At 38.4% G+C, this 23,304-nt stretch overlaps 1 protein-coding gene across 1 annotated transcript; it reads right to left on the reverse strand.

Annotated features, from left to right (window-relative positions):
• Positions 1–1,314: 1,314 nt before the first annotated feature.
• Positions 1,315–23,304, reverse strand: pcmtd1 (protein-L-isoaspartate (D-aspartate) O-methyltransferase domain containing 1). The gene is made up of 6 exons (XM_042497092.2): positions 23,072–23,304; positions 14,584–15,049; positions 13,293–13,395; positions 12,007–12,178; positions 6,759–6,882; positions 1,315–6,406 (listed from the first exon to the last, which is right to left on the reverse strand). Exons 2-6 carry the CDS (start codon positions 14,888–14,890, stop codon positions 6,033–6,035), a joined length of 1,080 nt encoding a protein of 359 aa, XP_042353026.1. The 5' UTR covers positions 14,891–15,049; positions 23,072–23,304; the 3' UTR covers positions 1,315–6,032.

Here is a 23,304-nt window from a genome sequence, read left to right on the forward strand (position 1 = left end):
GAGTTCACAGTTGGCACATGGAAAAAGTTTTAGCTGGCTGCAATCTGCAGTCCTCACTGTCAGATGCACCTAAATCCTCCACACTGCACCTTTAATTGGTCTTTTTAATTAAACCTCATCATCATATTTTCTCTTACCTGAGTAAAATGTTTAAAATAACACTCTTGTACTTTAGTAAAATGTTTTAATACTTTTTCCATCCCTGACTATACTGCACATCATACATCACTGACACAATGTTATTAAAAGTAAAAGTATTAAAAAAAGTATGGTACTTATTTACCTGGTTAGATATGCAGAATCTTCAACCATGCATGTTGAAGTTGCATACTGGACTGCAAATGGTTTCCAAACTAGTTTTGACATAGAAACTCTACACTGACATCAGTCAGTTTTTGATTTATTTATTTATTTTTCATGTGGAAGAATTTACAAATTGTATTTTTAGGAAAACAGAAAGATTGCATATAAAATAAAAAAGAACAAAGTGTCTAGTTATTCTTATGAATTCAATTGTATACTCTAGACTCTAAAACAGATGAAGGTCAAGATATACATTTAAGAGAATCAGTTTTAAAATCATTATTATTGAGATAATACTGCGAGTAAAATGTCTTTACAGTATCAGTCTTGTACTTTTGTAAAATGTTTTAGTACTCTTCCATCCCTGACTGTATTGCACACTAAGTTGTACTACTCATACACCGCTAACACGTACACACAGTACGATGTTAGTATACAAAAAGAAAAAAAAAATGCACATAGTCCAGAAAACAAGCCTAAAGATGTCATCAGCGTTATCTTAAGGATTTAAAGCTTTAAGCAGGAAACCTGCATCTTAGGCAAGAAGTTATAGAGTTGCTTTATAAAAGCAGCTTCTTATTCCATCACATGAATGCTGCTCATGTTGCCTCTGTGTTTCCTGCAGTCAAAGATAGAGGAGTTATGTCAGAAAATCAAGTACAAAACACCATAAATTAGTAATGCATGCAGCCTTCAGTTTTATGTGCAGATAAGGACCTGTTTACTTGTTCCAGGTCGTTGCAGCAAATCCACAAATCTGTCGGAAAAGCCATAATGCGAGGGTCAATGGAAACTCTTTCTCTGTGTTATCAATTAAATGTAGCAGCGAGGAAAAATAAAAAAAGGTCATCACGCGCTTGCCAAGGATGCCAGATTGGCACTTTAACTACTGTTTGTGCTTTCTATCCCCGCGCAATAATGACTCATTTGACTCCTTGACCACGTCGGACGTCAGTGAAGAAAACCATCTGACACACAAGAAAAGAGCGGTTACAATGATTAGAAGAGGCATAATGTGATTGTGACCTTTATTTTTGTGCCAAACATTTACGGAGAAACAACACATTTTCAAGATGAACTGCACACACTATGAGAAGTCAACCTAAAAACAGTAACAGAACTGTTTTTTTTGGCTCTCAACAGATTAACTTAATATAAAAGCACAGAATTGATTATGACTTGGTCTTTACCGGGTGCCATTTTTGTAGTCGAATCTCGTCCACATTAAACGTAATCACAGCAGTCCCATTAACTTTGGTGCAAGGCGTGACCTGAGAGTCGAGGTTGTAGGTCCCCTGCTTTCTATACTTAATGTGCTCTCTAATTAGCAATTATATTTTAGATAATGGTATATAAACTTTTGCATTCCTGTAATTGCTCATGACAATTTTAATGGATACTACGCAAATCAAATGGGACTATGCCGTTATTGGTAATTATGAGCGGAGAAATGATTCCATTATTGCTTACTTGCAAAGCTGTCCGATGGATGTAAAAAAAAACCAAAAAAACCCAAAAAATAAAACCTTACATAAAAATAAATGATACCTCTTCACACACAAAAACTACTAATATAATAATCACTCCTGTTTTCAAACAAAATATTTTTCATTACACTATAACAAAATGAAGACCTATAGCACTAATATATCTTATCTATTAAACAGACAGCAGTGGAGTTTTGATCTACAGAGTTCCCAGTGTCAAGATACAGTACAGCAAGAGGGCGCTACAACAAACCAAATTAAACTGTATGCAGAATCATATGATAATACATATATATCACCTTTATATTGAATAGAATTAATATCAACAACATTCAACTCAGCTTTTGGAATACTAAATGATGCATTCAAAGTAAGATGAACGAAATCTCCAAAGTCGTAAAGCATGAAGAAAAAGTGTGACATCTATCAGTGATGTGCTGTTTTCTTTTTTTTCCCCTTGGAATGTTTTTGTAGAAATATACCATCGTTTGGGTGAATTTAATGTGCCAGAAAGCTTGCAGAAGTCCTAATGTGATGGGGTACGTTGGCACTTAAAAGCCATCACTATCAGGGATGTTCTGCAAGCAAATTGTACTTTGATTTACATTGCAACAGTCCACGAAACAAATTTCTCTTGAGGACTGCAGAGTTAAGGTGCTTTGTTGGACACTTCTACAGTCCAGGGTATAAAAGGCTTCAAAATCCTCAGTGATTCTGATTTGCATTGCTGTTGATTAAAAAAGCAGTACTATACAGGATTTAAGATTTGTCTCAAGGCCATCAAATTGATTAATATTCTTCAAATGCGTTTTTTTTTCTCCAAACATTTCCGCACTTGATCACTTGGGACATCACTTCCAGTGACCAATCATAAGATGTGAAGTAAAGTCAGGAACACCCAACACATATACAGTATATTCATGCATTATTGACAAACAACTCCCCTTTAGCAGTTTCCTCTTAAACAAAGCTGAACCACCACTTAACACCCATCATCAAACCTCTGATATGATTAATCGATATACTATTTGCACCAAAAATGGAAGGGGAAACCACGGAGAGGAGAGGGCCTACAACACCTCTTCATTATCAAGTAGGATGTCAGCTACTCATATGCAAAGTGAGGAAACGAGTATGCAAACACCTGGTAGAAAAAGTTACATTTAAAAGGTGCCCTGTAGAAAAAATGATTCTACTCTCTGTATGATCTCTTGTTATAAGAAGGTACAAAAAACGAAAACGAAATATCAAGAAGAGTAAAGACAATTCATGATTCTGCAAGAATGTCTTACTCTTTTAGGAAGGTATACTGTGCAGGATTTTCCTATGGAACAATGTATAGACTCATAGAGAAGTAATCCCTCTCAATCATCACTCAGTACGTTTACATGCACAGTTAAGTCGAGCAACAGTTACAGCTCCGTTGTACCAGTATACGAGCACCGGGGGAGAATCGATTTATTGACAGAGGTGTGTCTAACTCCACCACGGTGGGTCGTGATATGCCTTCTTTCAGCTAGTTGTTATTGGATCATCTTCTGGTTGACTTATTACGTCAGATGATGTGATCATTCGGGGTTGTGTTACTGTGTACACGACATGAGTCCATATGAACAACCCCTCATGTGGTATTTACGACCTCGTGAGTAGATATTTTCCGTCAGCTCCGAGTTGACAAGTTGTGATGTGTTTGCTGACATTTTCAGCAATGGCGAAGGCGCAGTTAATATATAATCATTTTAGTCGTACAGAGTCTCATCGTAATTCGTAATTCTCATCTTCTCCTCTGAACCGATACCTTTACATATCCTGAATTATATGACTCATTAGCTTCGGTGGGCCCTAGACACCGACAGTAACTTCCATGTTGCTGTTGCCTAGCAACTTGAAGTCCAAGCATGTTGTGTGCACGGCTTCCTGTGTCGTAACTACGAGCTCTCAAATTCATTTTAACACAGCAACACACCAAACAATTTAGCTAGCAGCACACAGGTTGCATGTTAAATGGTGAAAAAATGGCAAACTTTTCGGTGCTGTACATTTGGTATGTACTCAGCTACTTTTTGTTGATTTGTTGGTCTTGTTTTGTTTTCTTCCCTTCTGCTTTGTTTGTTCTTCACGGCTTTCTTTTGCAAATTTGAGCTATTCAGCTTCCGGGTCAAAGCCCAGTAAAGGAGCTATGGAGCATGTGCAGAACGTTTGGGCCAGTTCAGCTCCGGTTTAGGCGTACACATGAGAGACAGTTGACCTCTCATCTGCAATATCTAGATTTGTTAGTCCGTCTCAGAGAAATCAGCTTAGTATGATTAAGTTGGACTAACATGTTTACATTCATGTTAAAAGTCCAGTTTTAGACGTACTAACACAATGATTCTACTTTCTCCAGCATCATGTAAATGTACTGAGTTATGACACACAAGAAGTGTGTGGCTGTATCGCTCTGCGTGTATTTCACTATTCTATTCTTATTTTGCTGTGGTCAGATGTTCATGGGCACAGTGCATGGGACTTTATAAAAAGGTAGCAACCAGATAGTAGCAGCATGCATATCAGAGGAAACGACGAAAATTGTGGACACAGCACCGAAAAAAAGCAAATATAGCGAGGTGAGATGCAAGAAGACAAAAGTTCATTTCAAAGTTAAAGTATTGTGCAGTTGGCTTTCACAGGAGTGGATGGGGATAAAGGGCGAAGTGGAGTTGGTCTGTTTTTTGGTGGGCAAGTAGATGCTGGCGGTTAGCTTAGTTAGATCGCAAAAGTATCTGCTTTTTCCATTAAGACAAATATAACATTCGTACAGTAGTTCAGTTGTCTGCAGTGTAGGGAGGAGAGGCCGAGTTAATATGTTGTTTTATAAACCAGGGATGTCAGTTTTGCTTTGGGTAATCGGACACAAATTAACCAGTAACTCCTTTTAGTTTGCTGCATTTTAAAGCGCTATCCATTTAAAGGTGGTGAAATTTTAATGTTTGGTTTTGTAGATGTCATGCCTTTTAGTTCATTTTCTGTTGGCTTTGCTGACAGACAGCTGGGTAGCCACTTTAACATGCAGAAACGGTGCCAGCTGCTCACCCTCCAGTCTTCACTGGTTAGCCAATGGAACAAGCTAGTGATGCTACTCAATCTGTGATTAATGCTTGTAACGCCGTTTCGAAGGGGAAACCGGAGGGTGAGCAAAATGTTTCCAAAGCAGCGCTTTTGGGTAGGGATGATATTACTTGTGGTAATTGCCGAATGAATAGCGTCAATAGCAGCAAATTTACCTTCAGTCTGACATGCAGATCTAGTCAAAAATATTCTCTGTGGTAAACTGATTAACGAAGCAAACTTTCTGTTTGTTTTTGTGCGCGTGTGTGTATATCCTCTAAATTCGGACGTTTTTGCGGGTCAGTGAACGCAGCACTGGTGGAACTCTACATGAAACTTTTTTTTTCTGGCAGAGTGGAAAAGTGATCAGTCGACCCAATCGCAGCTGATCTGATCAGATCAGACTGATTGATGAGGCGAGGGAGTGCAAACTTAGAGACTCAGAGAAATCAGCTAAGTTTAATTTACACTGCATCTGGCATTCTGCTGCCCCCTTTATGCCCCAAGTACACTCTGCGCTCCTAGAGTGTGGTGCAGTAAATAACACTTTGCGGCAGTTGTTGTTATCATGGTGGGCCGCAACAAAAAAATTAATGTGTAGTAAACCCTCCATTGACATCTCTCTTACCAACCGTCACTTCCTGCAGAGTATACCTGTAACTCAGAATGGGAGGATATGGCCTTATTTGCCTCTCAGTGTCTTTTGCGTCTTTTCTGGTGATCATTTAATCACCATACACTGATTGTAAGTTAAAGCTTCTAAAAAGGCTGCAGTAAAAGTCTTCATCATAGCATGATCATATTTTAACAAATATAATAAGAACTTTTATACAATTGTTTTCATCTGCAAATTCCTGCAGAAATCCTGATATTGTGATAAAATCTGAATCTCAAAATGGGTGTCTGAAACTATGTCCATTTAGTATACTTTTTACATTGTTATTTTGATATACAAATCAAAAGAAAATGTCAGCAAAAACTAACAATTTGCGACAATCATAACATTATTATCCAATATTATCTATGACGTCTCTTTCTATTACAGTTTTGCCATCAAGATTTAATGGAAATAATGCTACATTTGTACTGAAAAGGGTGAAGAAAAGCATTTCAGCAGGCGCCTCACCCGTTAAGAGTGGAAATGGAGTTAATTAGTCATTTCTCTCTGTAATACAGCAAATATGTTTTCAGTGACTCAGGCAGTGGTAAAGCCATTATTTGGTCTCTCAACATGTTCACTTGCTTGAAGATTTCAATGTCGCCAATGTCTCTTTCTTCCTCCTCCTCCACCTCCTTGTGTTCTTCCTCTGCATGCTCCTCCTCCTCGCTCTCCACCATTTGGGGGATCAGCTGGTTGCCTACAAAAACGTAGGTGTTGATGCGTCGCCGTCGGCAGCGTCTGCGTTTGCGCTTCTGGGGAACTCTTTGCACCATCCCTTTCCCCTGACTGTTCTCGTTGGCCAGGTTTCTCAGAGTGCGGCGGATGTAGATCCGAGACAGATCCTGAAGGCTGCGGACAGTCACTGGGGCTGAGGACAAATAGATATGACACAGTCTTTCAGGGCAATGCGCCACAAAAATAAGAATAATCTATACAACTGCACCAGTCCTTCAACTAGGGCAGCATAAACAAGCGAGGCTGTCAAAGAGAGAACTGTGTCTCAGTATTTCAAGGAAAAGGGAACAACTGAAGCAGCTGCAGGGCGAGCTTCTAATGTCAAAGCAAATACTGCTGCAGGATTCGTCTCGTCACATCACTTTGAATGTACTGTCTGACTTTGAAATATTGCCTGCTTTACACTTCAAGACCAGTTAGGCATAGTAAAACACAAAGAGTTTTTTTTTAGTTTTGTTTTGTTTTGCTGAGGCTGAGGAACTTACGCAGCTGGACAGTGTCAGGCTTCTCTCCATCAGCTCTGCTCTGCTGGACCAAGGGGGCAAAGGACACCGCCAAGATGTTTTTGCTCTCCCATGTGCACTGGCCAGTCCTGGTTATCTGGGTCAGCTGCATAAAGAGACAAAACCTGAACTCAACACTTAAAATGAAATCTGAAATGCTGTGTGACACTAGGGAGCAAGAACTCGGGGCATAAACTAGCACAGTTTCTCTCCAAAATATATTTAGATTTGCTTATTGTGCGGTTTTGAGGTTTTGCCACCTGTGTAGAGAGGAATCTTTCAGCGTTGGTCCGTGTGATTCTCTATATTATTACACTTATCTCTGTACAAATAACACAGTTTGCTCATTAAACATTCACACGTCTAATGATCTTACTCATAACTACATGTGTTCAGTAAACTGTGTAAAGATATCTCTTACCCCAGGAAACGAGGAGCACCTCTACATTTGCAACACTGCGCACGATGGCAAATAACTGCCAGATATATTAAAGAAATAGCTCCCATGGTATAAACAGAATAAAAAATCTCTGACAGTAGAAAAACTGCTGCATATGAATATTTTTACAATTAATATACAGCTGCAAAAGGACTCCCACACACTGTCTAACTTGCAAAAACGGTTTTGGTGTTTTTTGTTTGCCTGATGAAGGTCTAGTACTGAAACATCGTAAATAAAGTGATATTGCAAGTGAGACGGTGTGCAGGAGTCCTTTTGCAGCATTAAGGTTGATTCATCCCTCTCCAACGCTCCTTTCTTATCTGATAGATGTGCAAAGTGTTCTTTTGTTTGAGAGTTAATATACAAAAAATGTTCTCAATTAATTTGAGAATTTTTAAAACAGTAAAAAAGCCAAAGGTGAAATCTTCCAATGTCTCTTTTCGTCAGACCGACACTCAAAACAGTTGAGAAGCTGAAGCCATTAAATCTTTGTCATTATTGCTTGAAAAGATGACTTAAAAGATCATCAAAAGAGTAGCCAATTAATTTAGTCAATCTTTCTAATCGTTTAAGTCGTTCGTTTAATAACACACATTAAATCATCATATCAGCCCCAGCTATCAGACACGTCATCAAAGTGTGTGAGAAGTTAGACATGCGAGACATGGTCCTCAGTAGATGACAGATATCTGGTGGCTCCGGCCATAACAAGTAATTACCAGTCCACAGCATGACAGTTATCAAAACACAATTAAAGCGCATGAAGCTCTGGACTCATCATGCATGCTAATAAAGGGAGTGCATGTCTTGGGGGGAGGTGTCGTGGTTTCAGGGGAGTATTCGAGTGGCACACAACAGGCCCATTAATACCAGCAGATTCTGAAGATGCCTTGAAGGCAAATACATGATTCATGCATCCATAACTATCTTTAATGTACTTCATTCAACACCATAACGCTCACTTATTTTTTCTTTCCCTAAAGCCACAATATAGATGTTTGGGCATGTTTAAAATTGTATATGATTAAGGGTCATAAATGATAAAGGCTTACAGTCATTACTAAGAGTGCGCATTGCAGTCCTTTTAGAATTTTTTTGGTTTTTGTTGTTTTTGAGAGCACCCACCAGCATAAATTAAGATAAGGTATTCTTAAGATGACATCTATAGCATACAATGCATTATGTTCTAACCACAGAATGAGAGTAGAATAGACATTACCAGTCAAACCAATGTAGGTCAGAGCGGCAGCCATTTATGTTTACCATTGCTATGGCAACTGTTGTAGCCAGCCAACTGCCAAATAAACGTCCATATAAACAAATTTATGAGTCAAACGCTTGAGTCTAGTTTTCAAGCTGCGTACACTAAAAGAATTTTGTCTCTGGGTGGTATTATTACGTCTGAACTAGGGATGATAATAAATGATGATCGATTAATCAGTTGTTATAAATTTAATCAGATAGGTGAAATGTAATCGATTAATCAATAGGCTATGCAACGCTGTCAAAGTATGTTCAAAATGTTGGTTTGAGCTTTGATTGAGGAAACATGCATTTGGTATTGTTTGAAATAAGCAAAGTCTTTATGTTTTTTGTTTTTCTTTTTCAAATAACGATGAATTGATTGTTAATTTTACCAATAATAATAATAATAGTACATATTCACACACATTATTGGGTAAGTTAGTTTTTGCCATCACACAGGGGATTTAGAGTCCCACCGGTTCGATGGTACATGTTTTTTGTTCTCAGTCTGTCAAACTATTAAATCAAAGTATGACTAAGTACACTCAGTGTAACTGGGTCAAACACTGAATGTAACAGGGAGTGAGTAATATGTTGCACTGCATCCATTTTTCGTAATGTCTGATGTGATTTGAAGCGTTTGTTGTATGGTTTTGTAAAAATGTTGTTCTTGTATTTATGAGGCAAGACAAATTTCAGCATTTTTTTCTGGCATTTAAAACGAAATAAAACAAACTTGCGGAAATTCGCAAACTCACTTAGGGTTGAGGTTATGCAATAACAACCAAAATCACCATAACTGTTATTTCTCTTTTATGTTGTCTTTAATTGCATTCGTGTTTGTTGAAACACGATGTTATCATCGCTGACTTCGAAGAATGAGCGATATCCAGTTCTTGTTGTACAGCTGAGAGGCTGAGAGCGACTGCAGGGATAAACTGTGTGCAGATCAGCATATTTTCACATCTAAATTTGTGAATTAGGACATAATTTTGACCAAAACAGACTTGGTGGTTGTTGGGACAGTGGCAGTTTGGCAAGTTTTGTTTTTATTTCTGGCAAGTTTGAATAAAGTGTGTTTTATGATGAGTTCCCTAGACATAAAGCTGTTACTCCAAATTTAGTGAAAGACAGGGACTTGGATTGGTGTATGGTTGTGTTTTTCTATTTGATAAAGAAAATAGGTGTAAGAATCATTCAAAACACAGTTTTTAGACTAGTGAATGTAACACACTTTATGACCCCCTGACGTCCTTTCTACTCGTTCTGTTTCTATGATGATTTCACATACAAGGTGACTGTTGCTTCTTTGAATCAGTATCCAGCAATGTCAGTGTTTTTTTGGGAGGTGGAGAGAGTCGGCTTGGGGCTGATGAAAGGATACAACAAAGAGGAAGAAAGACATGTTTGAAAATTATTAGCATTAGTGTGGACATGGCCCGAGTGGATATGGGTTGTAGCACTTTCATGCTGTTTAGATCTTTCAAAGATCTGTTATTATAATTATGAGTAATTATTTTCTCCATCGTGATTGATAAGTAGGCTGCTCTCGTTCTTATTAAAACCTTGTGACTTCCGTAAAAACACAGCATACCGTATGAGTTATTTATTTGAACTATATTGCACTCTCTGAGCACACTTCAGAGTGCACTCAGGCCTTCAGTTACTGACAACATAATCCAAATAACACATCTCTGTTCACAGTATATAATCATGGTCAAGCTTTGCTTAACGTCAGCCCATTTGTCCTTTAAAGGTCCTAAATAATGCTCATTTTCAGGTTCATTCTTGCGTTTGGGGCTTCTATTGAAGCATGTTTACATGCTTTAATGTTCAGTTAAAAACATTATTTTTGTCATACTGTCTCCCTGAGAATACCTGTACTCACCCTTTGTCTGAAATGCTCTGTTTTAGTGCCTGTTTTTAAGACGCTCTCCCAAAACAGCCCAGTCTGCTCTGATTGGTCAGTGTTTCCAGGTCTTCCACATCTGTGCTCTTGCATCTCTGCACCGTTATTATAGCTAGATAAAGACTGTAACAGCACTGAGGTGGCAGTTTCTACCTTTAATATCATGTAATTGTGACATCACAAGTCTACAGAGGTCCTAACGGCTCGTTTGAGGGTGCAGCGTCTCCATACGGTGTGCATTTCTCTGTGGATAGAGCATTTTGATTCTTTTACAGTATTTATATAGCATCTATTAGGGATGTGCCATATCATATCATCCATGATAATCCTGGTATAATGCTTAATATGATAAGAAAAATTAATATTGTGATAATGGCAATATTTTGACCTGTTGACATCATGGCATCATGTGGCATCAACAAGCGTGGTTGAAAGGAAAATTGCTCTAGGCCAGGAGCAACTTCAGTAGTGTGGCTGGGACTGTTGAATGTTTTATGAATAGCCCCGAACTTTTCAGACCTTTTATGCTACTTAAAATAAACTGTCAGCGGCTCAGAGCAGCACAGCGTCTCCCTCTACTCTCTTTCTGTGCGCACACAGTAATCAGTGTCATCAGGTAATTTTGTCAAAATCCTTTCCTAATGTAAACCTATGTGATGCTTCCAGCACAACAAAAAAAAAGTACGAATGTGTGATGAATGCAGATCTGTTTGTGTGCGGCGGGTCTGATTATCAGCGCTGAGAGACACGCTATAACAGGAAGAGTGGAGGAGAAATAACAGAACATACAGGTCCAGGTGGAGAAAACAAATCAGTCATTTGTATATACGGATTATTTATAGATCAAAGGCATGTTTTTGTCAATTTGGCAACTATCTAGATGAGCAAGTTTTGATTACTTTATGACTTTATGTTGTTAAATTTTTATATTTTATACAGAATCTGAATCTCACAATTTACTTTTGTTGTTTACAAACTAAACTGAGAGAATTTTGGTTCAGTTTTTGCTGAATATTTGAAGGCAAACTACATTTATGTTGACATATACACCTCTAACACTTACTTTGTTGCAATTTTATGGGTTTTTTTTTAATTAATAATGAATTATTCTCAATGTTTTTATTGTATCATCAAAAATATAATTACCACAAAAATACCCTGAAATATCATAATATTATTTTACAGCCATACCGTTCAACCCTAGCACTTATACTGCCTTTATATTTTAAAAAAGAAATCGAAATCTGATTTATTACAATACGGGACCTTGAAAATTCCTTAAATTGCCCCATATCCTTGACCATGAATCCATCCAAACCTATACTCTCCTGACAGAAAAAGTTCCTGCCAACTATTTTCTCCACTAACTCCCCAAAATAGTCTAAATGCCCTCTTGCATGCCCCACAGTCTGTCCACACTCACACGTCCACCATTTTAAATAAAACATTTATTTATACAGCCCTGTGTGTGCTCAAATCCAGGGGCAGTTGTGGCTCAATAATGCATGTGAAAGTTGCATAACCAGCCTTGTAGGTCAAAGCTATTTTGCCGTGTTTTCCCTCATGTGTTAGCAGTTTGTATTGCAATCACAGAGTGTTGATTCTGCATCAGTGTGATGGCTCAGAGTACTTACCTGATCCTCTATTGGCATCACCAGAATGCCTCCAATTTTGAGCAGTACTTTCATGTAATTTTCATGGTCTTTTTGCACTCCTGCGCCACAATAGATGCGATCGTATTGGTGACTGTCTGTTGAAATTTCAAGGCAATTCCCCACCACAAAGACAGGCTCGCAGATCTCAAACCTGTGAAATAATAACAAGTATAGTGAGTAAAAGGCATTAAATGACAGAGGAGAACAGTTTTTTTTTCTTTCTTTCAGGCTCATCATCACATTTGTGAGCTGTGACTGAATTATGCAGATTATATGAGTATAATTAGAGACATTTAAACGTATTTAATTTGCAAGACTGAGTCTTATGGTCCACAAGAGCGAAACCGGCAGGTAACACAGTTACTAGAGCCTGTGGTTTGAACACATGCAGTTTTTGTCACAAGGTATGAGATAATATTCTTATCTAAAGCTCACTAGTTAACACATTATATCTTATATCTGTTTAATTCAGGGTTTGTGAAGGCAGGGGCAAGCCAGAGTCAAGGACTTTAAAGTACTTTTTCAAACACTTACTTTTATTTTCAAGGATGAAATTGCTTTTTCCACAAATCTGCACACTTATCTTGCGGAAGATAAGTGTGCAGATTTGCTCAACCATCCACAGTCAGACACACACGGCTGCTTATTGACCAAATTATATCTCAAAACTTTGACAATTGATGCTGCTCGGTTGTGACTATTTTGCAGGCTAAACATCCTGGTGCTGACTATTTACTGGTGTTTACCAACCCATTGCCACTCTGAGCTCATACCACTCATACAGCATTAGAAAATAATTGCAAGCAAGGCTGTTCTTGGTTTCCTTGTTTAAAACATTTGTGTAAAATGTTTGAGAAGATCTTGTATCTTTATGTTCTCTTCAATTTTATTCAAATATTTTTAATGGACCAAAAAAAATCTAATTTTCATTCCAGCATTTAAATTCCTATATTTCAAATTCAGGAACCTTGTACGAACCCTGTTAATTTTTGTTTTTATATGGAATAGTCAACTGTGATATAACATAACATGAATGAAATTAAGAAGTGCTAGTGCCAGATATTGTGACTTTTGGACAGAACTGTGCTAGCTTCTATCCCCTGTTTACAATATGTATGCTAAACTAGCCTAACCAGGGGATAGATGTAACCTTATAATTTAAGGACAGATTTGAGAGTGGTATTGATCTTTTAAACCAACTGTCCCCAAGAAAGCAATTCAGCGCTTTTCCCAAGATGAAATGTTGGTTTAAAGCATGCACTTACTTGTCAAAGCTGTCACTGTTCTTTATGAAGTCATCCAGTTTCTCTCTGGCATATTCGACCACGTCCTTATGGAGCTCAACTCCGTGGTTCACACCAAATGGCCCTTGGAAAAAACACACAACAGGAACAATATTTTTACATTACCTGCCAGGTATTGTGGTATCATGTTGAAAGTATTAGTTGTATTATTAGTTGATACAAAAAATAATCTGCAATTATTTTAATCATATTGTTATAGCCTTTTTCTGGCAAAAAAGATTTTCTTACTTTTATGTTAATTATAAACTGAATATTTATAATTTAGATTTTTGACAAAATAACATCTAAATGGTCCCTTAGGCTTTAGGGAAATTGTGATGGGCATCTCTCAGTTTTTTACAATTATCCCAAAAACCTGAAGAATAATCTGTGCATTAACTGGAGATGAAAAAAATCCTTGCCATCCTATAATCACTGACTTTTAACTTGCACTAAATATAACAATATTCCAGAATTTGATACAGGTCATTTAAACAGTATATTTTATTTGAATATTCAGAATTAGGCCTTTATTCTGAATGTAGAATTTTCCGATTGAGATGTGGGATATGCTGGGATTATTCATGTTTTAGGAGATTTCTTTGGACACAACAACACACTCACACTTGTGTCTCAACTGAGGTTTTTACCGCAGTTTGCGACACGCATCCTCATGCCTGTTTATGGTCAGCTCAGTGAATTATCATGGATGTGTTGTAGACAAACAGCAGTTTGAAAGGCTGGTGTAGAGATGCATGCCCAAATGAAAGCCCACATTTATGTTAAGAAGAAGAAACACACCTACTTTTGAACATTATGAAAGACTCAGATATCAGCAGGCTTTGGATGTTTCAGTGCAAATATAGCAAAGACAACCTTTTTAAGAAGGGGGTTGAAGGATTGAATGTTGGAGGCGTTTAGACAGTCAAACAAGTTGACCATTGGTGTAAAACTTTGAAAAAATCATATTCTCTTGAAAAAATGCAAAATGGCATGATAATCTTTTGACATGATAATCGAGACGTTAGGGGACATTAATCAGAGTGGCTGCATGTAGCATGTAGTAGTAGTAGAATAATCACTTTAGGTAGGAATATTGTTTCTTTTTTTTCTTGAAATTAGGCAAAATGTGGAATATTTTGCAGATGTAAACGTCACTGATACAGATCTGTAGGCACATAGTGCACTGTAGCAAATTAGTTTAACCTAGATTTTCCAGACCATCTGAACACTTCCCACACACGGAAAACACAGCTGAGTACACTATGCTTACCTATGATAAGGCCCACCATTGTGCTCAGGTAGCCAGTTCCGCTGCCCAGATTGAGGAAAGAAAGTCCAGGCTGTAGTTTGAGGGCCTCCATCACCTCGGAGTATATACACGGAGCAGACAGGTGGATGTTGCCATGCTTCCACGCCAAGTCTTTGTAGGCACTGTCTCGGTAGCCGTCCAGATAGTAGTCACCACGGTCTATGGCCCGAAAAGCCTGTTCAACTTTTTCTGTGCGAATATACTGAGCCTCCTTCAGATTATCAATGAGGTCGTCATTGTCCTCCCCGGCGCTCACGGCTCCCCCCATGGTGAAAAGAGAAGAGAAACACAAGGGCCGAACTCGTACTCAGGATGAGTGATTCCTCCTCACAGTGGCATGGAGATGAACGGCTGACCTGAAGGATGCTGCCGCTGTGACTCCTCAAGCGTCAGTTCAGACTACGGTCATGTCCGCGCAGCAAGTGACCTGAGAGAAATTATATAAACACGTTATGGCAACATGTCTGCTCGGGAACACAGCATCTGCTTAAATCTGCAAGCGTAGCTTATAGTTAAGATACTGATAAAAGTAAAGATTTATTAATATTTTCCCACAGCTGGGAGTGTCTTTTTGATGAAATATTAACTGTGACAGAAACAGACTGAGGACTGAATGAATATAGCAGGATTTTCCCAAATGACTTCCCTTCAGGATGAAAACGGTTTAATAACAGACTTAATGAAACACTATAGGCGTATCTATGTGAATATTTATTACAAATAATATATTCACCAAAATGTCATGTTTGAAACAATCCAATAATACAACATTAAGGCATTCTGATTTGATAAAATAATTTGTAGTTTCAGCCTCAAGATTTTGAATATCACATCACCTGTGCTACACAGAGTAATCCCCCAAACATACACCTCCCTTATACCCTTGTTTACTCTTACTGAATATAGTAGGGGTGTAGAAGAAATATACATTCGGATATTGCAATTCTATGTTTTGTTATACTGTACTGATTCTCCAAAACAAACTATTGACGCTTCTTTTTCTAGATACAAAGATGCCATATTTAGCCGATGTAGGGCACAACACCTGTCACCAGAGGTCAGCGTCTACTGGTAAAACAGACAGCTGAGCTGGGAAAGGTGGCCTCTGTGAGTGGTGGGGATAATGTTACAGAACTAGTCAAATGAAAAACTTCTCAGCCACTGTTTGGAAGTAATTCTACATATAACTTAATCTTGAGATTACTTCTTCCAACTTCAAAAGCAGTTTATTAGCCACGTGATTTTATTCAGCAGATCATCTCCGTTCAGCCCAGCGAGACTTGTCTAAGTGGGCTTATTTTTTTGATGAGAAACACAACATTGTAAGCTAGACATTAAAAATACATGCTACACTTATTCTATCACCAGTAGCTCTGCTTCTCAGCTTATGCTTTTCGTTTGTTTATTGTTTTACACAAATGCCGTTGTATATTGTATACCCAGTGAAATGCCAGAAACGTATGAAGGTATGAAAGAATAGATAGTGCCTTAACTCAAGTATCACCACATATTTCTGGAGTTAACTACTTTGATAATGTAGTTGATTACTAACTACATTTTGATAGCATTCTCATGGAGTTTTTTGCCATACAGTATGGCACAATACTACAGTGCATGGCCACAGTTGTTATTTAATGACTATCCCCTGTTATTTTGTCTAAAATTGCCTCTGGTTTGCAAGATGTCTGCAGTCGAATACTATGAATTTCTTTAGAAGTTTAGCATATTCCCAATTCTACCTCAACAACTGCTCCCCATCCTCTCCTTAAAACACATCCTCGGGCTGCTTAGGTGAGCACTGGCCAACCTTGATCCCAAAATAAATCACACCTACACCTCACCTGTTAGTTCAGATGTACTTCAGTGTAAAAATATGGGATTCCAGAGTTTTACTCTGATGGTTTCCCATGCAGTTGAGCTATTTGATTCAAGATCTCTTGTATAACATATGCTGGATTACTGGCATGTCTTTATGGAACAGAGCCATCATTCGTGTAATTTTGTTACACCTGTGATTTTCCTGCAGAAAATACAAAATCTGTGTTGTGAAAAAAGCTCTATTCATTATGTAATGTCCTACATGCAGAGTGTAATGTACAGTATGCTGTATATAATGCTGTTAGTTAAATTGATTCGTTAAATGCCAAGAATTCACTGCTTTACTTCACTGGGTCAATTAAAACAGATCTCTGCTGATCTGAAGGTTACATTTACATTGAGTACTGAGCTTCACTATTAAGTTAAGAGGAAATTCCTACCACATGCTGGTTTTTAAACATTTTGTAGTTGCTTTGATGCCTAAAATACCCCACACTGGCACAAAGTGAAAGGCTATAGCTGGAGATTCAGCCGAGGGAGACAAGTCTTGAATTCCCTCTCTGCTTCCTCAGCATCTCCACATCTGACTCAGCTAATAAAGATTAAATTCAGAGGTGACTTTGTAGTGGGAGGCCTGGTAAGGTAATTTTCCATTGGCTCTTTTTCGCAGGCAAAAAGACTCATTGATTCGCTCACCCTCACTGATTGTACAGCGGTGTATTTTTTATCCCAGTTTCCCTCCTCTACCCTCTCTGTAATGCATAGTCCTTTGAGTTGCCCGCACTTGAAAGAAAATCCAGGAAAATGGGTCAAGCGAGGTGTTCTACAAGCAAATTGCTTTTGTGCTCTGCTGTACAGTTTTACCAATGATAAACCAGAGTCTTGAAACAGGGGTCATCATTCACCCAGACAAAAAAAATAAGGACCAGGTAGGTATTTGTTGCTATAGAGAAGCTAGGCAGAAAAAAAATACTTGTAAACAGAAATAAACTGGTAAACACACACCGGATGTCCTGGGTTGACCCCGGGTGTGTATTGAAAGTGCACTGACACCATCTCAGGTCATAACCAGCTGCTATGACCCAGCCAAGGACTCACTCAGTGCATGACGAAACACGTAACAGATCTTCTGGCAAGACGAGAACAACCCTAGAGCTGTAACTAAACACCAAAGGCCCGTCGAGGCAGCACACCGACATGTACACTCTGGTGATCAGCAGGCAGTGTGGGGTAACCTGATAATCCTCATGGTTACCTGCATTTACAGTATAAAGTAAAGCACTTTTATCAGCTCATTTGTAGCTGTGTCAGCAAAGCAAAATGAAGTCCAAGACTCTGTAGGCAAAGCCCAGGGTGATGTGGTTTTTATTATTAGTGGAAAAAAATCATCTATGTGTTTTCATAATAGATAATTTCATAAATTTCATAATAGATCTACAATCACAAGTCTTGTAACTGTGACGTTGTAACAACAGATTACAGCGTTAGTGTGTTTAAAGCTACAAAAAAATAGATATTTAATTAATAGTTTCCACATTTTCCTTAATGACTTGTGTGAATATGTAAATCCTGCCTGTGAATTTACATTTCTTGAGGCCGGTGAGTGAAAGCTTTGTTCCATATTCACTGCAGCTAATAATGTGAGCATGTTTGGATCACACTAAAGTATAAAATGCCAGATAAAAAACTTCAGGAGGTGTAATTAATAAGATTTGATCTGTATGGAAGGAAGTCAGCGACTGTTTTCCCTGCAATGTCACATGTATTATTAATACAACATGTGTGCAAATATGCTCTCCAAATGCAAATTTCATAGAAGTACTCGTATTTTGCCTCAAAGGCGCCTGAATGTTATTGAGATGAAAAACACCTGCACATGCATTGTACTGTAATTCAGAACAACATTTCTGTAATAAAGATTACTTTTGTATACATTTTTAGCAATGCTGAGTCCTAATCTAGTTGTACCAGCACGGAAAATCTTCCACTTGTTCAGCATTTTATTTCATGACACGATTCCCCAAAAACTAATGACCCAATTCCCATTAAATCTGCTGTGGATATCCATGGCACGCAGAAGATAAATCATAATGATTTAGGTCCCCCAATGACCTTTTTTCTAGCACCACAGTTACACTAAAATGTCCAATTTTACATAATGTACCTAAAATCTGAACAGAGGACTATGATGTTTGCTGAATAGGTTAACGGGCATCGGAGGATACATCTTTTGGAATTCAGTGACCTATTGACCCCTCCTCTAATGTCAACCCAGGAAAAACCTGGGAAAAATAATGTTTCACCACATATTCCAATCATAGTCTGTATTTAAGATTAACGATGTGTCTCTACTTCACCCAAAAAGCCTAAACGTTATGGATCAGGCTGCTTCCATCTTGAGCTGTCTGTCATCTTGTGTCCTCAACAGTTTATGGGTACTACCAATCACAATCAGCACCAATATAGATGTCAAGCCCCCTTTTCATAGCATCAAGTAACTAATTCAAACCAAACTTACCAGAAAAATGAACATTTGATCAAACATCAGGGTGATAAGAACTACCTGAAATGACAGACACCATCTTTTGGAAAAATTTGATGTGTACTTTGATCTTTTAGTTTTGCCCATATCCCATAAAGCACCCAAGAAAATAGTCTTTTACCTCTGGTTCCCATGTCCTTAAGTCTATGGGTTTTTTAAAAAGGTTTTTTGGTTAGAAGCCTGAAATAAGCTCTGTGGTTAACACACACGAGAGACTTTCACGCTTTGTTCTATGGCACAAAGTATACATCAGTAAATACCCCACTATACACTTGAAAAGTTTTAATGTGTCTTAAAAAAAGGAGGCTGCTAACAAATGGCTGCATTAGACTAAAAAAACATCATCACATCGAGCCACACAGAACGCGTCTTTACAACCTCGTAGTAGTGGCAAGGTCACCGTAGTGTAGTTCATTTTAGCCTAACATTAGCTTTTTACTTCAATACTTCTATACCTTCTCAGCTTTTTGGGGCTGATTCAGCATGTAGTATGGGTGGTGGAGCCCGTCTGTAAATGAAGTAACTCTGATTGGCTGTTCAGCTCACTGCACAAGAGGAGAAACGGAAGTGAGGAAAGTAAGCTACAGTCAAGAGGGCGTGAGATTGAAATGAAATTGCAATATAAGATGGGATTCATTTTTTGCCATTGAGCCGTTTCACAGAAACGGTTAATAATTGTTTGTTATTGTATGCAATAGCACGGTTAATATAATTTGTTCTTTCAACATCGGGTTGTGTTGTTAATGTGCTAACTAGTATCTTGAATCCATTGCATCAGTCTTCTGGTTTCCCTTTTTAAATTATAATTAGGGACTACTGCCGCCTGCTGGTATGAGGATGTTTCCTCTCATGCACATGCACAACGTATGTGTTTGTTGTCAGTTGGCTGTAGCCTTTGCAGTGTTCACATGCAACTTTTTGGCCGAGACACAGGCCACGTGAGGCGCTTCAAAGTTGGCCGTCATCACTTCTAGTTCTTTGATGTCAGTTTGGTGTGTCTGGGCCTTCAAAATACCAAATAGGTTGATCATAAATAGCCCACTGCAGAGTAGTCAACTTAGGGTAAAACATATTAATGGACGCTCATTTAGACACATTATTAATGTGTTAACACTCAAATGTTTTTGCAGCCCCAGAAAGATTTTATTTTTTGGCCAGAAATGGCTATTTAATATAGTAAAGGTTGCTGACCCATGGACTAACTGGTTCAAGTCAGTTGTCTGTCCAATCCTGTGAGACAAGAATTTTCTTTTAAATAAGGCCCAATTTCTACTCTTTTATAAAACATTTTTGCCTTTAAAGAGGTATATGTTCCTTTTTCAGTTATAAAGTTTGGGGCGGTGTTAGTGGTAGTATCAAATCCTGACTTTCATTTCCACAGCTGCACAAGATGTCCCACAGTCTAATGAGTCGCTCACTATAATGACCCCTTCCTTTAGTACCGTCCTCAGACTGGAATATACGAAAAAAACTGCCATGAAAACCTCTGAAGGTTTTTATACTCAGCGGTGGACAAATCCTTTTGATTTAGGAAATAATACCATTTCTACTCTGACTCAGTCCCCAGGTATCTCAAAGGGGTTGGGCAGTGTGATGGTGTGATCAGAGTGAATGAAAAGTGTATTCACATCTCTCTTTATTTATGTAACTTTGACCGCTGGACTCTGTGTTAATTAGCCACAGACAGCACAGGATGTGAGAGTAGATACATTTATGGTACCAGGCTGGCAACAGGAACTCAATGCATGAGTGTGTGTGTGAAGCAATCGTACCAGATCTCTAGTTGTTTCCTGTCACTTTTGCTCCTACTGACTGTGTGATCAAAAAAAAGGTCATACAGTTTTGGGATAAACCTAACATAAACATTGTTGTCTTTCCCTCAATTTGTTGCAGCTAGATAACCTGCAACCGTTTGTGTCTTGTACTGCATACATTTTATCCATCTTAATTTTTCCTCATGTGATGAGAAGACCTTATGCAACAGTTAATATCTTCTTGATTTTAGACTGCTGATAGGTCAAAAAATCCATATTTCCTTGGGATTTTAAAAAAATATACTGGTCATTTTGCCACTATTTGCATAGTTTAAAAACCAAACAAGTAAATAAGTTTAAATGATGACAATAAGCAGTAGTTGCACCCCTAATCTTGTGTATCCTAAACTGTGTAGTCACTTGTTGAGACTACCATAGCCTAAGAGGCTGAGACTGGAACAACTGATGTCTGTATGACGTACCGTTTTAATAATCCATTTTCACTTCAGCATATGCATTGAAAGATTTTATTGTTGATTTCAGAGTAAAAATAAACAGGAACGAAATCTAATACATGAAACTGATTTGTGCTAAGGTAAATGCGAAATCAGTGAGATTAGCGGGTAAATTAGGGAACCCAGAAAACTTAACCCCTCTCTCCTTCGCCATGCAGGTGAGCAGTGAATAGCCTAACTAGACAATCATTTTTTTCTGGTCCATCCCACATGACATCATATCATGCGTAATAGATGTGATGAATAAACAAACATAATTGGGGTTGACCGATACTGTTTTTTCAGGGCCAATACCAAATTATTAGTACTTAATGAGTCCGATAACTGGTATTTGGAACAGATATGTTTTTACAATAAAAATCAAAATATTTCTGGCAAAAATTAGACTTTGGATTATAACAAACTCCAACACAAAACATTGTTGAAATGCCTTTAGCAAAAGCAAGTTCCCTTAATTTTTTTATTTAAAAAGTTCAGTGAAAATTATAATAAAAAATAATTGTACAAAAATATCGCCCTGAGGTTTTACAAAGTAAAAGTTCCTTCCATGCAGACACTTTCTTTGCATGTATTGCAGACTGTGTGTGTTGGTTGAGTGTAATATGCACACTTTTTCATTAATTAACTTTACTGGCAATCATTAAAATAAAATGCAGATACAGATAATCTGCAGAACATATTAATATGTTCATAGTTCCTAAAAAGTGTTCATTCAACTCTGTGGTAGTTTGTGTATTATTTTAAAGCGTATTTCTCATGTTTTGAACGCTCTGTCTGAAAGTTTGAAAAACAACTAAATATAATAAAAATACTAAAAAGTATAGTTGTACTTATGGCATGGATGGTGCTTCAGAGTGTACAGATGTATTTATTTTACTGCCCACTCGGTGTACATACATACAGATGTTCCTATGTCCCCACAACTGACACCTGATGAGGCCAATCAGCTCTCTACCTGGTCACGTGCTGCAGTTGCCACACAGACAGCAGCCTGTCAGCCAATCAGCGGCCGGGACACTTTCTTCGCACTGCGTGTGACGGTGGAGCAAAACAACAACAGCGCTTTCATGAAATGTTGTCAAGCGTTATTAATCACGGCTGTTTCTTAAAATCCCGCCGTGCACATCTGTGAGAAACAACACAGCGAGCTAAGCATCCATTACACGAGCTGACAGACAGTAAACAGAGCCCGTGCGTGTGTGCACTCCTCCAGCTTTTGTTCCCACTTGTCGACCATAAACGCAGTCGCTGGCCAGCTCTCTGCAGTGCGATTAACCTCAATCTTTTAGCAACGACTAGCTAAACCGGTTTGTTAAAAAAAACAAAAAAACAACACAAGCTGATGCGTGTTTTTGGTAGCTGCTGCGTGACAAACAAAAGTCAAAACAAACAAACAAAACGTTGATTTGAGCTTCTTCCGCCTGATGAGGCGAACGTTTGTGACAGAAAGTCCTCGAGCCCCGTACGTTAGGCACACCGAAGTGAAAAAGACGTTAAACAACGGGTGAATTTAGCAACTGTGGCTAACACTGACACGTTAAATAGACGTTTTAAATGCGAAGTGTTGACATCTGGTTGTCGGATAACGCCAGCAGAGTTGCCAGCTAACGTTAGCTTTGGTGGGCCTGAGTGCGCCATCATCAAAACAGAGACAAAGCAGGTTAGGTAAGCTCACATCTTTATCCTGAAAGCTAGCAAACACACCGAACAGCGAGTCTGGAGTTAAATAAAACCGACACAATTATTCTGCCAACAACACAAACCGGCTAACTCACACACAAAAAAACGTAGTTCGCTTAAAATAAATTAAAAATACTCACAATGCCGTGTCGCATTAACTCACTCCTTGTTACTGGATGCTCTGTGCACTGCGACGGTCAGTCACTTTCAGCCGTTAACAGCCTCCAGTTAGAGGCTAACTACCGGTTTACTGGGCTAACTGGTGAGCCTGGACCGGGTGGAAAGGTAAAGTAGTAATGGAGAGCTGTTGTGTCGAGGTGGAAGAAGAAAGAAATAACTGAGGAGAGGATGTAAACACAGGTCACGTGGTTTA

This window comes from Plectropomus leopardus, chromosome 12, assembly GCF_026936395.1.
Source record: "Plectropomus leopardus strain MGB_pleo_1.0 chromosome 12, ASM2693639v1, whole genome shotgun sequence".
NCBI classification, from domain to species: domain Eukaryota; kingdom Metazoa; phylum Chordata; class Actinopteri; order Perciformes; family Serranidae; genus Plectropomus; species Plectropomus leopardus.

What these genes read in the sequence shown, in the direction of transcription:
- pcmtd1 (XM_042497092.2), bottom strand. Translation starts at nt 14,890, where the DNA reads ATGGGGGGAGCCGTGAGCGCCGGGGAGGACAATGACGACCTCATTGAT. An exon ending in AATGGTGGGCCTTATCATAG is followed by an intron (nt 13,396 to 14,583) that starts GTAAGCATAGTG and finishes GTTTTTTCCAAG; the next exon opens with GGCCATTTGGTGTGAACCAC. An exon ending in AACAGTGACAGCTTTGACAA is followed by an intron (nt 12,179 to 13,292) that starts GTAAGTGCATGC and finishes ATTATTTCACAG; the next exon opens with GTTTGAGATCTGCGAGCCTG.